At 35.0% G+C, this 13,181-nt stretch overlaps 2 protein-coding genes across 2 annotated transcripts in view; both read right to left on the bottom strand.

Annotated features, from left to right (window-relative positions):
- Window positions 1-984: 984 nt before the first annotated feature.
- Window positions 985-5,951, bottom strand: LOC149779240 (uncharacterized). Its single transcript, XM_089939824.1, has 3 exons — window positions 5,874-5,951; window positions 4,763-4,833; window positions 985-3,363 (listed from the first exon to the last, which is right to left on the bottom strand). Exons 1-3 carry the CDS (start codon window positions 5,895-5,897, stop codon window positions 2,937-2,939), a joined length of 522 nt encoding a protein of 173 aa, XP_089795950.1. The 5' UTR covers window positions 5,898-5,951; the 3' UTR covers window positions 985-2,936.
- A 1,348-nt stretch (window positions 5,952-7,299) lies between these two features.
- The window catches only part of LOC149779239 (uncharacterized), a 33,263-nt gene continuing 27,381 nt past the window's right edge, over window positions 7,300-13,181 (bottom strand). Inside the window, exons 7-9 of the mRNA XM_089939823.1 lie at window positions 9,999-10,094; window positions 9,107-9,302; window positions 7,300-8,209 (exon numbers count right to left, since the gene is read on the bottom strand). Coding sequence (XP_089795949.1) covers window positions 7,890-8,209; window positions 9,107-9,302; window positions 9,999-10,094 — 612 coding nt within the window. The 3' untranslated portion in view covers window positions 7,300-7,889. The remainder of the gene's footprint in view (window positions 8,210-9,106; window positions 9,303-9,998; window positions 10,095-13,181) is intronic.

Raw genomic sequence — 13,181 nt, 5'->3', positions numbered from 1 at the left:
AAAAATGTTGTTTTATTTGATAATTTTTAAAGTCATATTTTAGGATTGATAAAATATTCAACGTAACATCATATAAGAGGGCAGCAAGCTGACGTTCAAGTTATAACAGTTCTCCGGAGCTAATTCTTAATTTTCGGTACGATTGTGTTAGAAGACACCCGACCTATTGGACAGCATTTTTTTAAAACCTGGGTCATCATATATGTTGTCATATTCTACGAGTATAGGTATATAATCGAGTCATTATATAATTGTATGTGTCCAAACGTCATAGTCCCTCGTTTTTAATCGCTATATTTATAATTTAATTAAACCTTGATAGCAAATTGAACCAATGTACACATGACTTCATTGTCTGTATTAGGTTTGTCTGTTACATAGATTTGAGTGCCGTTATCTGCAAACAAAGAATTCATAGACATGAATAGTTTAAGGAATTAAAACTACTATATCATGTGATTGGGTACCTTTCTAAGAACTGGGGCTGATTAACTCTTTACAAACTGTGGCAAGGAGGGAGTGGTGGTGCCGCTTTTGCTCTTGGTATTTGCGCTGCTATCAACGCTATCCCTCTGAGCCATTTATAATGATGAAAAATATTCCTTTGTCTTCATATTTTCCACATCTAATATTAAAGCGACATGTACTGATTTATCATTAATATACATTGTATGTGTGTTAAATACGTTTGCTCGTCGAGTCCTGTTCCTTTTTTTAAAGAAATGCATGAGGTAAAAAGCAGAGGTGTTCAATTTTACGTGTGCATAATATACATCCATGAATTCATTCATCCATTCATCCATCCATCCATCCCTTTTTATTTGTGAATATACAGAAAGCGAGAAACAATACATTTTTCACACAGAAAATAGGGATTTACTTGTACGAAGCACAGTTAAAATAAATGCTCCTGCCTAGAATTTAAAGTGTATATTGTTGGAGCGAAAACGAAAGGTAGAAAGAGAACAAAAGACTGGTGAGAAATTAATTTTGGACACCATTTAATACAAAATGACATTTATATATTCATGTATGCGTTGTCATATATTAGTATAGAAATAGTAACACTTCCACAACATTTCCTTAATGACATCCATCTTCTCGTAAAGTCATTTCATACAAAAGCTTTGAAAGCAAGATTCTTTTCTGCAAATCATTCATATATAATAGACCTTTTACAAGAGAAGTGGTCCTCTGCTCCGATCAAACTTTTAACGTGTATATTATATATTTATTATTAGACAAAAATCTATTCATGACATTATTTGTTGTTTGTTATTATTTACACTAAAATGCGCATTATTTTCTTTTGAGAGACCAAACCCGCGTACATGTGTACATTCGCAATTTATCATTATTACAATTGTGTTAACAGATAAATATTCATACTTACATTCAAATAGCAAGTTTAAGTTTACTTTTTTTAAAATTCCCTATAAGAATCTAACAAAAAACATGTTATCATGCATAAGTATATTGCCATAGCAGGTGTGAATTTGTTTGTTCTCTATATTTGTATTAATCCTTTCTTTCCTAAATATATTCTTATAAAATAAAGATTAATGATAAAGATTCTTATCTAAATTATATATGCTGCATTTTTTTATCACCTCCTTATTTTTTTGAATGAAAAATATGTAAGAAAATATAGTTCTTTCCTTGAAAGCATAAACAAAACTCGGTTTTCATATATTTTCTTAGGAACAAATTAAGATTTGAAAGAGAAGTATTAATCTAAAAGATGACAGGTTACCTGCAATAAGTCGTGCCATTTCGCATTGCAGCTTTTCAGGCTTTTTAACCAAATCATCTTTCTTTCGTCAGCAAGTAATGCAATATTTAACACCTATAATCCTCCTTAAACAGAAATCTTGGTCACTGATATCTCGCTGCATTCCATGTATCGTCGATCGAAATAAACTTATAACGAAGGGGGTAGTTTCAATAAAACAAATTAAAATTGTTGGAGACTATGATAATATATGGGTTACTTTAGGCAGTGTCATTCTTCAAGCAATAGTAATTATAGCAAAAGATGTACGATGCCGCACTCAACTTTGTCTCAAACCAGTTTTCACTGCCGTAATTTTACTGTGGTAGTTCATTCGCATCATTGCTGTGATATATGTTTAGAATGTTCTTATTTATAAAGTCAACTCATGCATATCGCTATTCACTTGACAACCTACCAGTATTCTCTCCTTATTGCCAGTTTTACTTTTAAACCAAACAATTTGTGTCTCTTCAGTAGCAGTGCTTAAAGTGGAGAACATTAACACGTAAGATGAAAATTCTAATGCACATATTGCATATTCATCTCTCCAATCCAAGGCGAGGTAAGTGTCGCTGGCATACTGATATGTGATGTATTTTCAGTTGTTTACTCTAATGTCTTTAGCAGAATCGGTATTTATGACGATTTTAGCTAAGACCTCTACTCACAAAATAAATACATCGAACTCATTTGTATAAATTTGAACGTTTTCTCTACGGCAATCCTCCTTGTTTATTGTTACTATTTCAGACAGCATGGGTGCTTTAAAGTAAACAAATTTATCTTTCAAATCTCGCAAACGCTTATCAAACTTCTGATCAATATCTTCAATCTTATTTTGGTACGCGATGAAATGTGCATTCTGCATGCTTAGGTGAACAGCAGTTTCATAATATCCGTCAATCTCCTTGATAATCAACACGTGGGGCTCCTTGAGTTTAGAACACAATGATGAATGAACAATATGGACCAACATTTTGAGATATTTGTGCTGATGAATAGAATCCAGACCTCATGGTAATGATAGTAATGTTGACTGCTTGGCATTCACGAAGTAATACTTCTATCAAGATGGATAGGTATGTATCGCCACAGAAGTATTATTTTGTACAGAAAGGACAACTAAACACTTGGAAGGGCATGGTTTTCAGTACTAAATTGATCAGACATCAGCGTTCTTGTTAGTCCTTTTCATATTTCCCCTTTTCGCATTATCGGAAGAGCTAGCTGCATTTGGAGCTGTTTGGGTATCTGAGATCATTATTACTTCCTCTTGCTCATAGCTCGCCTTCTCTTTATTTCTTGCGCGGATTTTATTCCTGATGTTCATATCGTCTACGGAAGGCATTCCACTCCTTTCAACATTCTCTATTGTCAACGCTTCCCTGTTCGCCATAAAATCCCTGTCACTACTAGGATTTTTCAGCTCTCTTGTTGATTTATGGCCTCTATATGGTGGCAAAGCTTCTTGTCTCAGTGGTTGTCCTCCGGATACTTCCGTACCCCTTTGGCTTATGGATGGGCGTAGATTGCGTAAAAATTGTGATGGATCGAACGGCAACATCTCGTGAAGTGGACTGCTGCGCGGACTGAAAAAGGGCGAGAAACGGTATAATACAATTGCCGTGAAATGTTATGTGGCAGATATAGCACTGGTATATTTGAGTTTTGTCTACCATATCCTTGCCTAACTATAGCTTAACTTTTGAATTAGACATTATGTTGGATGGCTTTTAGTGTATATAATATGATTCGTACGTGCTTTAATGGTATGTGTGTATCATCTCCATGTATGTGTACTTCTGATTGTTTGTGAAAAAAAGACATAAATCACTAAAACATTATTGGATAATTTTATCGATGCCTGATAATAAAAAATACGTGTTGCCTCACAGGTTAATATTTTCCAAGTGCTGCTTCAAGCAAACTTATGAACTTATTACTCACGAGCAGTGCGGTTTCTTTTGGGCATCTTAATTATATTTTGATTGAAGAACAAATTAAAGCACTTAAGGGACTGTGATACCGCATAACGATTATCATAAGAGATGTAATTATGATAAAATGTGAAGAAGGCCGTCTGGAAGCTTTGAGGAATCTGAAACAAAGATCCTAAAGTAGCTCAGTAAGAAAGAAACTTCAAAAGACATGTACAGGTAAGTGCTCGTGAATTTCGCCCGGAAATGAAACGTATCTGTGTTATTTGTTTTGAAGACGGAAGTAACATCTACTTTGAGGTATTATCTCAACATGCCTAAAAATGACAAAACTATATCCTGGCCTTAGATACATTTGGATGGCTATTGATCTGACCCAGAAACAGGAACTACTAAAAGGGTAAAAATATCAGCTTATGCTTATAAAGAAAGAAACCATGCTGTCACATTCACATTAAAACAATCAACTGGCGATTTATGCACTGATATATTAATCTACAGAGATAATCATCCAAATAGTATCCAAAATATCTTTACGTTCTAATATAGTCAATAATGAATGGGGAAATGTTTCTTTTTCTACGACTGCGAATTAAAACATTAACTGTATACTGATGACTTGAAGTAATCAAAATCTTTAGGTGCAGAAGATATATATATATATATATATATATATATATATATATATATATATATATATATATATATATATATATATATATATATATATATATATATATTCCTGAGCCAAGTGTTTAAAGTAGGTCATTTGGAAGTCAGTTAAGTTAGTCGGACAAAATATGAATGGAAAGCTACAGATGGATCAGTATCTTCAACACTTCCACGTGTGACTAACGTTTAGATGTTCAATGACTTTTATTCGGACTTTCAAAAGCTTCACATAGGAATTGTTTTATCAAGTGTGTTTTTAAACATTCAACTGTTATAACGACAAAAAAATATCAATTAATGCTTAATTCGTTAGCTGTAGAAAAGTATGACACGTTCCAGATATTGTGAGAAGGCAAAATGGAACTCAGTGATTAAAAACCTTAATTCTATCACTCCAGAGAGAAGAGCTTCGTTGTCGTACATCCATTGTTTCCCATTTTTCCAGCGAACCTACAAGTGTTATAATGATGTACACATTAGAGTACAATAATGAACTTTAACTTAAACAACCTATAAATGCAAGGACAAATATAGAACTTTGAGTATAATGTGATAAAAGAGTTGGAATTATATGTTCTCGCGTATGTTTTAGCAAGAAAATAGACCTTTCGTTTGTGAGTTCATTTGCGTAAATACCATTACTATTTCGAAGCCAGAATTAATGCCTCAGAAAGTTTATTAATCTGCCAAGACAAATGACCTATTTTGAGATAGCAATTATTTTATTCCTTCTTTCCTGTACTGAGTAAATATTAACAGCGATGATAACATAAACAATAATGTAAAACGAAATGTTTTAAATAACCACTGTTATCATACGCAGGTATCTGCAACAGTACTTCACACCGTCAGACTATATCAAACGCATTTTTTAAACCCTAGGTACTGATATATGAAAGAACACACGTAAATTTCATTTGTTCGGAACCTGCGGTGGAAAATATTGTTGAAGAATAATAGAACAGATCACATTATTCTAAAAGTAATTATCAAAACCATAAACACTAACAGGCAGTCAGTTAATGAAACTGATCTAAATGTGATGCATTAGATCGTAGCCTCATTATAAGTCTTTGTCAAGTGTTGCAATACCATGAACACTAACTGGCAGTCAGTTACTGTCACTGATCGAAATGGGATTTTAGATCATAACTCATTATACAGTCTTTGTCAAGTTTTGCACTACTCATTTTCAGTATATATTGTTTTTCCACACATTTTCTACTCCGCTATATTTATCGGTAAATCAAATGACCTGTTAAAAATGTCTTGATATTAACTGATTGAAGTACATTAGTATTTTATTATAACTATTGTAAAACTTAATACAAGAAGTTCATGGCTCGGATCACATTTCATTGTTTCATTAATTCAAAAGTTAGATACGAAAAGGAAGATCTGAATCACATAATTGCAAGTTTACGATGAGTGAAGTATTTCCATATCACGTGTATACGTTTATAAGATGAATGTCAGAAACAAAGTGTTACCCTGACAGCATTTTCACCGCCCATGTTTGTATTATACACTATGCCTAAGGTTCCTTCTTCGATTCCATCATCACAGGATTTTGGTACTCACTTGCAAAAAATTAGATAGTCAAATCAAGTAATATATATATATATATATATATATATATATATATATATATATATATATATATATATATATATATATATATATATATATATATATATATATATATATATATATATATATATATGCATAGAGAGAAAGAAAGAACGACACGCGCAGACAGTGATTACCTTAATAAAGTGTTTCATAGTACCATACCAATAAGAGTCAATTCCCTTGGCAAACGAAATACTATGGTTGCCAATCGAGCCTAGTCTGGTTAGGATTGAAACGTGCTCCATTATGATTGCAACTGCAGCACGTTGAACACTGCAACCATGGATTCACAGAGAGAGAGAGATAGAGAGAGAGAGAGAGGGAGGGAGGGAGGGAGGGAGGGAGGGAGAAATATGCAGACAGAGTTAGAGAGAGATAACAAAGTTACATTAATAAACGCGTAGAAGACGTATTTCTGTAAGTTTTCTTGATACGACATTAACGAATTATATCGATACAACTGTTACCCCTTGTAATCGTTGTTAACACTCGGATAATAATAAAAAATGTTAACATATATTTCTTAATTACCTTCCGTTCAGGTCTAAATGTGAGACTATATCATGATTACATACTTATTCCAAAACACACGATATACGTATATTTTATTTTCGTAGCAGTCTGAAGAAATGATAATTATAGCAATAGAACCATGCATAAATACGTTCGAAATCCGATGCTGAGGCATCTAGTTTTGCCCCATTCATATATCCCGTCCACATATGCTTCAAACGCATTTTAATGTAAGAAGAAAAAAATGCCCTTTACAAACTTTGTTACAATTTACACGGTGCTGAAAAAATGAGTTCTTGCACAGACTGATGGTAGTTATGTGAATCTTATCCTTAATTAGCGATCTTTGAGAAAGCAATGAATAAAGCAAAGTCCTGATTTGTTTCTTCAAGATCATGAATAAATTCTGCTCAACATGCGCTTGTCTAAAGATTGTTTGGAAAATGGGTATACTTCCAGAACCTAGTACTACTGATAATGTTATATACATAGTCGATGAGCAGATTCCCGTTCCTGGCAAACGAAACCACTTGATTTCCTCTAAACTTGTGTATCCATCTTCTTTCTATTGCCTGTCTTCAACTCACCAGAGGCCTTACCTGATATATGTGTTGGATATATATATATATATATATATATATATATATATATATATATATATATATATATATATATATATATATATATATATATATATATATATATATATATATATATATATATATATCAGAGTGTATGTTGGATGGAACCTTTCTTTTTGTTGGTAATATTTGGTCTTGCTGACGCAATGTCTAGTGGCAGAAGTTCCATTATATTATGGGTACATAGACAGATTGTATCCGTTCCAAAGGTGATGCTTACAGATGGAATCTAGAAATGCCGACTATGCATGTGCAAATAGGCCGTTTGAGCAGTATTAGAATATTTTGTTGGGGTTTTGTGTCAGCACCAAATTCCATCTTTGAAGTTAACCCTTTCGCCGGCAAGGCAAAATTGTCGTATTTTAACAATTGTAAGATAATACAATTTCGAAACTAAATAGTGGGGACATGTAGTTGCATGCAGTTTGTACAGGATAGTAATCATAATCAAATTCTGAGGAGCCAGCATTTCCTAGTAATTCGCCTCTTCCAATTAACAGATGATGCTTTATTTAGCTTGGTTTCGTCTTCTGAAGCACAACAGCAATGTAGTTTACATATTTCTGGGTCGATTGGGGTAAACTGCATGTCCAAAGTATATTCTTCGGTAACGGACAATGATGATGAAATGGTTGGATTCGAGACAACGCCCTATCCATTAGATTGCGTATACGGTACACAAACCTCTATGGTTGTGGTTCCAGCCGGCATGCAATGCCTCTACCACCTGCTCGAGGGCATATCGGGCCTATTATATCTCCCTGAAAGTATGTACAAATGAATCCGAACAGTGGTGCATGAGTGGTTGAATATATTAATAACATCGATGTTAATTTTGTAGATAAATATCTCAGACAAACTATTACCTCTTATAACCTCACAACCAATTCTCATAATCAGTGGATTTTCCATTACTCTCGGTCTTTCGTGCTCCTGTATTTTTACGTCATATGCATTTTCTGCGCCATACCGGTAGCGGAATCTCCATCGGCCATATTTCTTTGGTTTGTCCCATTCAACAATTATCCAGCCAGAGAAAGCTGATATGTGAGAAAAAAAATTACACATAAGATTGATAGAATCATAAACCGTTCTTCCGGGTTTAATATTTGCTTCATTCATTATATTTACCACAGCATAAATGTATTAAGTATTCCAAGTTAAATAAGATATAAGTACTCAGTATATGACTTCAAGGTTACATACTCCTAACTCCAGAGCAGTCTATATTCCAACCTGTTGTAGAAGTCTTATGTTAGTGCTATGAACTTTATTGACAATAACTGGACAAAAATGAGCATTTAGATGATGTAATCCTTTATTGGTAATTCATTTTGAATCCCATTAAAATGTCAATTTATCACATTTGTTGACGCGAATGTCAATATACAGCTTAATATCAGGAATAATGTAGAACAAAGCATATAAGTCTATGCTCTGTTTAAGTTAAGTTAGTTATGGGTACATCACAATCCGGATTCGAAGCTAAAATTAACTGTATCCAACCGTAATAAATCATTTTCCGTGTAGCAACCATTGCTTTTGCTATAGGCTGGCATTACGTTTGACATTAATGTGTTTAATGACTTTACGCATAATGATCAACATTATATTTAGTGTAAACTATTCGAATGATATTTGCAGGTCCCAGTTCCTGTCGGAAAGAATACATTATTCAAACTGAATGTCTCTGTTACTCTAGATATACATTTTATAATCAAGCCATGCAGAATGTTGCACCAATATTTAATACAACGCAGTGCAAACTAAATTTTAAGATATATTCAGGTCTCGACATCAGATATCTATATAATAGTATTGTAACAACCTCTGGTGACAATGAAGGTTTAAAGTTTTATGTCATTGTTTGGTACGTACAGGAAAGCAAATCTGTTAATATGAAAATGCATATTTTGGCAATTAGAAGCCTTTCTTACCTTGACCTTTTGAATAAGCAGTTATCGTCCCAGGACCGGCATTGTCCTCATCATTTCGGTTCCAATCCGGCCCTCTTCGAACACGGGACCCCACTGGAGGAAGCTTGTAAGAACCATGTACCTCTCCCTCGTCTGATGTCGTTCCTTCATCCTTTTGATATTCTAATTGTTCTTTAACCTCAGTGGTAACGAACTCCTGTTAACAATATTATTTGAATTATGGTATATTTACTTTTCCAAGAATACCTTTTTGTCGCAAGTATGGCTCCTTATATTTTGATGGAATCAATATATTTCATTATTATCCAAATATACTTTTTCTAATTTTCGTAAGGTATATTAGTGAATTCGAATAAATGATTACTTAGATAAATGTTCGAAGATATGATAGCACATTTGATAATCAGCATTTGTAATAGACTGAACATGAATAATCTAACTTACGTCACTTCCTTCGTATATTTGTTTACTGTCAATAATCTCATTGACTGCGTGCAGGCTTTCGTAGTTATTAAATGGATCTCAAATGCATCTCAGCTAAATAACAGGATTCCTAAGTTTCTGACTGTCTCCTAGAACTGCGGCGACATCGATATTTCCACTGATATATTTCAAATATCTAATTATAAGATAAAAGATAACAATTTTAGCTGGAGTTTTACCGTGTAGATAACGCTGGAGTTTTACCGTGTAGATAACGCTGGAGTTTTACCGTGTAGATAACGCTGAAGACCATGCAATTATTTAGAAGGTAGATGACCATTTATTATTGAAAATCTTTGGAATTTTTTGTCTTATTAAGTGCTAACATGACAAGTAATTATTTTAATGTCAGGAAGCTTTTTGTTGTTAAATTGAAATCACAATTAAAATAATGATAATCCCAGCTTACTATATCTTCCTTCGGCAAACCGCTCGATACCCTAAGTACATTGTCCAATAAATCTTGTGACAAGCTGGCAATACCAAAGTATTTTGAAGCAAGTTCCTACAAGAAAAAGAATGAAAGAACGGTTTGACCTAATAAATCATTGTTACACACATTTCTCTTTTTAGTTAAATTTAAATAATAATAATATTAATGAGGACTTTACATAGCGCCTAATCTTTAGAAGCTCTAAGCGCTTTAGAACATTAGACAACACCTATAAGAAAAAAAACATATATAATGATAAGATTACAGAAACAAACACCATGAAATTAGAAAACAAAATTAATGCTGAGAATATTTCAGGTAGGAAACATTATTAGGTCTTTAAGTTTGTTCTTGCAGTCGAAATAAGTGAGTTTTGAGAGCATTCTTGAATGGGATCACTGTGTCTTTGTGTCTAAGTTCAGTGGGCAATTCATTCCACATTGCTGGGCCCTGGTATACAAATGAACGCTGTCGATATGGCTTTGTTTTCATAGTGAGAATAATGAACGTACGATTGTCAGAAGAGGAGCGTAAGTATCTTGCTGATATGTACACATGGGTGAGGTCGGATAGGTATGTTGGACTAGAGTCCGACAGTGAAAAGTAGCACAGAGAACAAATATTTTGTTTGATTTTGGATCGAATAGATAGCCAGTGTAGGGTACAGAGCAGCGGGCATGTGTGCTCTGATCGTGGTACTCTAAGTATGATCCGAGCAGCTGTGTTTTGAACGTTTTGAAGTTTCTGGAGTAGATGTTAAGATGAACCAGACATAATTGAGTTACAACAGTCCAGTCTTGCAATTATTAATGAACACATAAGTGTTTTAGTAGCATCAGCTGAGATATTTGCAAATGGAGCTGATGCGTCTCAGCTCAAGATATGCTGCCTTGCATATGTTCATGACATGTTGGTGCAATGTGAGAGTACTGTCCAGAGTAACACCTAGGTTTGGTACTGATTGTACGAATTTAATGTTGGTGTTGCTGATATTTATTGTTTGAGGTAAAGGATGTGAATGAGAAAGTGTTTGTGTTGTGATGAGAATGGCCCCAGTCTTATGAACATTCATCTGCAGCTTGCTACATGTCATCCATGTTTTCACATCAGAAATGCACCTCTCTACACCTTGGATGGCAGCATCAACGTCAGTTGGGTGGCTAGATTTGTATATTTGGGTGTCATCAGCGTACAATTGGTGAGAGACTGGATGATGATCGATGACACTTGAGAGCGGCCAAGTGTAAAGAATGAAGAGAACAGGTCCAAGAACAGACCCCTTTGGAACACCACAACATAGATCAAGTAAGCTGGAGTGTATTCCATTTGCAGACACAATTTGTGTCCTGTTCACAAAGTAGAACTTGAACCACAGCAAGGCTGTATCATGAATGCCAAATACATGCTGGTGACGGTGAAATAATATATCATGGTCTATTGTGTCAAATGCTGCAGACAAATCAAGTAGGCTGAGGATTGTAATCTTTCCGCTATCCAAAGCAGAGAGAATGTCATTAACTACTTTTAGAAGAGTAGTTTCAGTACTGTGGCAAGGACGATATGCAGATTATACATTGCTAAAAAGACTGTTCAGATGAGACACAAACTGGGATAGAACAACCTTTTCTAAGATTTTTTATATGAATGGGTGATTGGGATCTGGGCGGTAGTTCTCTAAATCGTTATAGTCGAGTGTTTTTTTTTGGCAGAGGCATTTTTGAAAAATGATGGGAATTCCCCTGATGAGAGTTAGGTATTTAAAACATCATTTTAGTAAAGGCAATACTGGAACTAAGTACTCAAGCAGCAGTGATGTTGGAATTGGATCAAGTTCATATGTCTTTGGTGCACTCATCATCAGGATTGTACGTAAGAAATCCATAGAGACAGGTTCAAATGCTGCTAATGGTTGCCGCTCAAATTCTGTATCCCAACTGTATTGACGACGAGTCAATTGAAATAGTGGTTTCTAGCTTATCTCTAATGGTTTGTACAGAGAATATTTGCAAACATATCCGGAAGGTCGGCTGGAGAGAAGGTAGTTGGAATTGGTGTATATTTGTGCCTTGACATTAGCTTGGTAGTAATCTCGAAGAGCTTTCTGCATCTGGAACTTTCCATGATCTTAGTAGTGTGGTGGGCTGATTTCGCTGCATGGACTATATTTGTGACATTCTTCTTAGAGGCTTCATAGATTCGCTTATGAATAGTGAGTCTGGTGGAAAGCCACAGCCTCTCAGCTTTACGGCGGTTTCTTTTAGCAGTCCGAAGCTGTTCCCTAACATTGCTATACCATGGATAACACTTTTGAATTGATACTCTGCACTTGGTAGCTGGGGCATGTTTGTCGAACAATGAACGCAGGCAGTTATCGAGTTGTTCTGCCGTAGGAGGTAAGCAAGTTGTTAGGTTTGCTTGGATGTCATGCATTAGTTTGGTTCTATTTATCATACGGAAATTTCTCTTAGTAGCAGATAAAGGTGGACGGTTAGGGACTGATAATTCAAGATGGCATATAATGCAGAGGTCATTTGATGCAAGTTCATGGGATACCAGGGAGGACCGTAGAATGTTATCATCAGGTCTATGAAAAATCCACTCTAAAATGTGACCATGTTTATGGTTGGGTTGGTTAATTGACTGTTTGAGGTTGAAAACATTAATGGAATCTAGAAGTTTTGATGTGTTTGGGTTTCCGGGACATTCAAAGTGAAAGTTGAAATCTCCAAGAATAATCAGGTTGCCACCTATCGAATTTCCATACTCCAGGAGATTCGGAAACTGCTCCGAAAAGAGAGATTCAGTCAGTTTGTTTTTTCTACTAGGAGGAGGGCGGTATAGGCAGAAAAAATGAACTGACCTTTGCTCCAATATGAGTGTGGCTTGGACTAGTTCAAACGACGTGTGATCGAAATTGAATGTTGTGGTGTGGTTAGGTTGTTTGATCATGGAGTTCTCTGTGATGACAGCAATTCCATCGCCGCTAGAGTTACGGGGGCATGACTTGATGGAGTAACCAGTGGGTGTTAGGTCCGCACACCTGGGATCATCGCCTGATGTTTTAGCCATGCTTATGTCAGGAAAAAGACGTCAATATTCTGGTCGTCGATAAAATTAACTATTTCTGTGCGTTTTGCCGTTGGTCCTACTGATAGTGCA

The sequence above is a fragment of the Sinohyriopsis cumingii genome, chromosome 17, assembly GCF_028554795.1.
Source record: "Sinohyriopsis cumingii isolate HCF-2022 chromosome 17, ASM2855479v2, whole genome shotgun sequence".
NCBI classification, from domain to species: Eukaryota; Metazoa; Mollusca; class Bivalvia; order Unionida; family Unionidae; genus Sinohyriopsis; species Sinohyriopsis cumingii.
This window is presented reverse-complemented; position numbering and strand designations above follow the sequence as displayed.

Coding starts and splice junctions, on each gene's coding strand:
- LOC149779240 (XM_089939824.1), bottom strand. CDS start 5,897: ATGGGCGGTGAAAATGCTGTCAGG. Junction 4,834..5,873: donor GCGGTGAAAATGCTGTCAGG/GTAACACTTTGT, acceptor TAACACTTGTAG/GTTCGCTGGAAAAATGGGAA. Junction 3,364..4,762: donor TCTGGAGTGATAGAATTAAG/GTTTTTAATCAC, acceptor GCCCTTTTTCAG/TCCGCGCAGCAGTCCACTTC.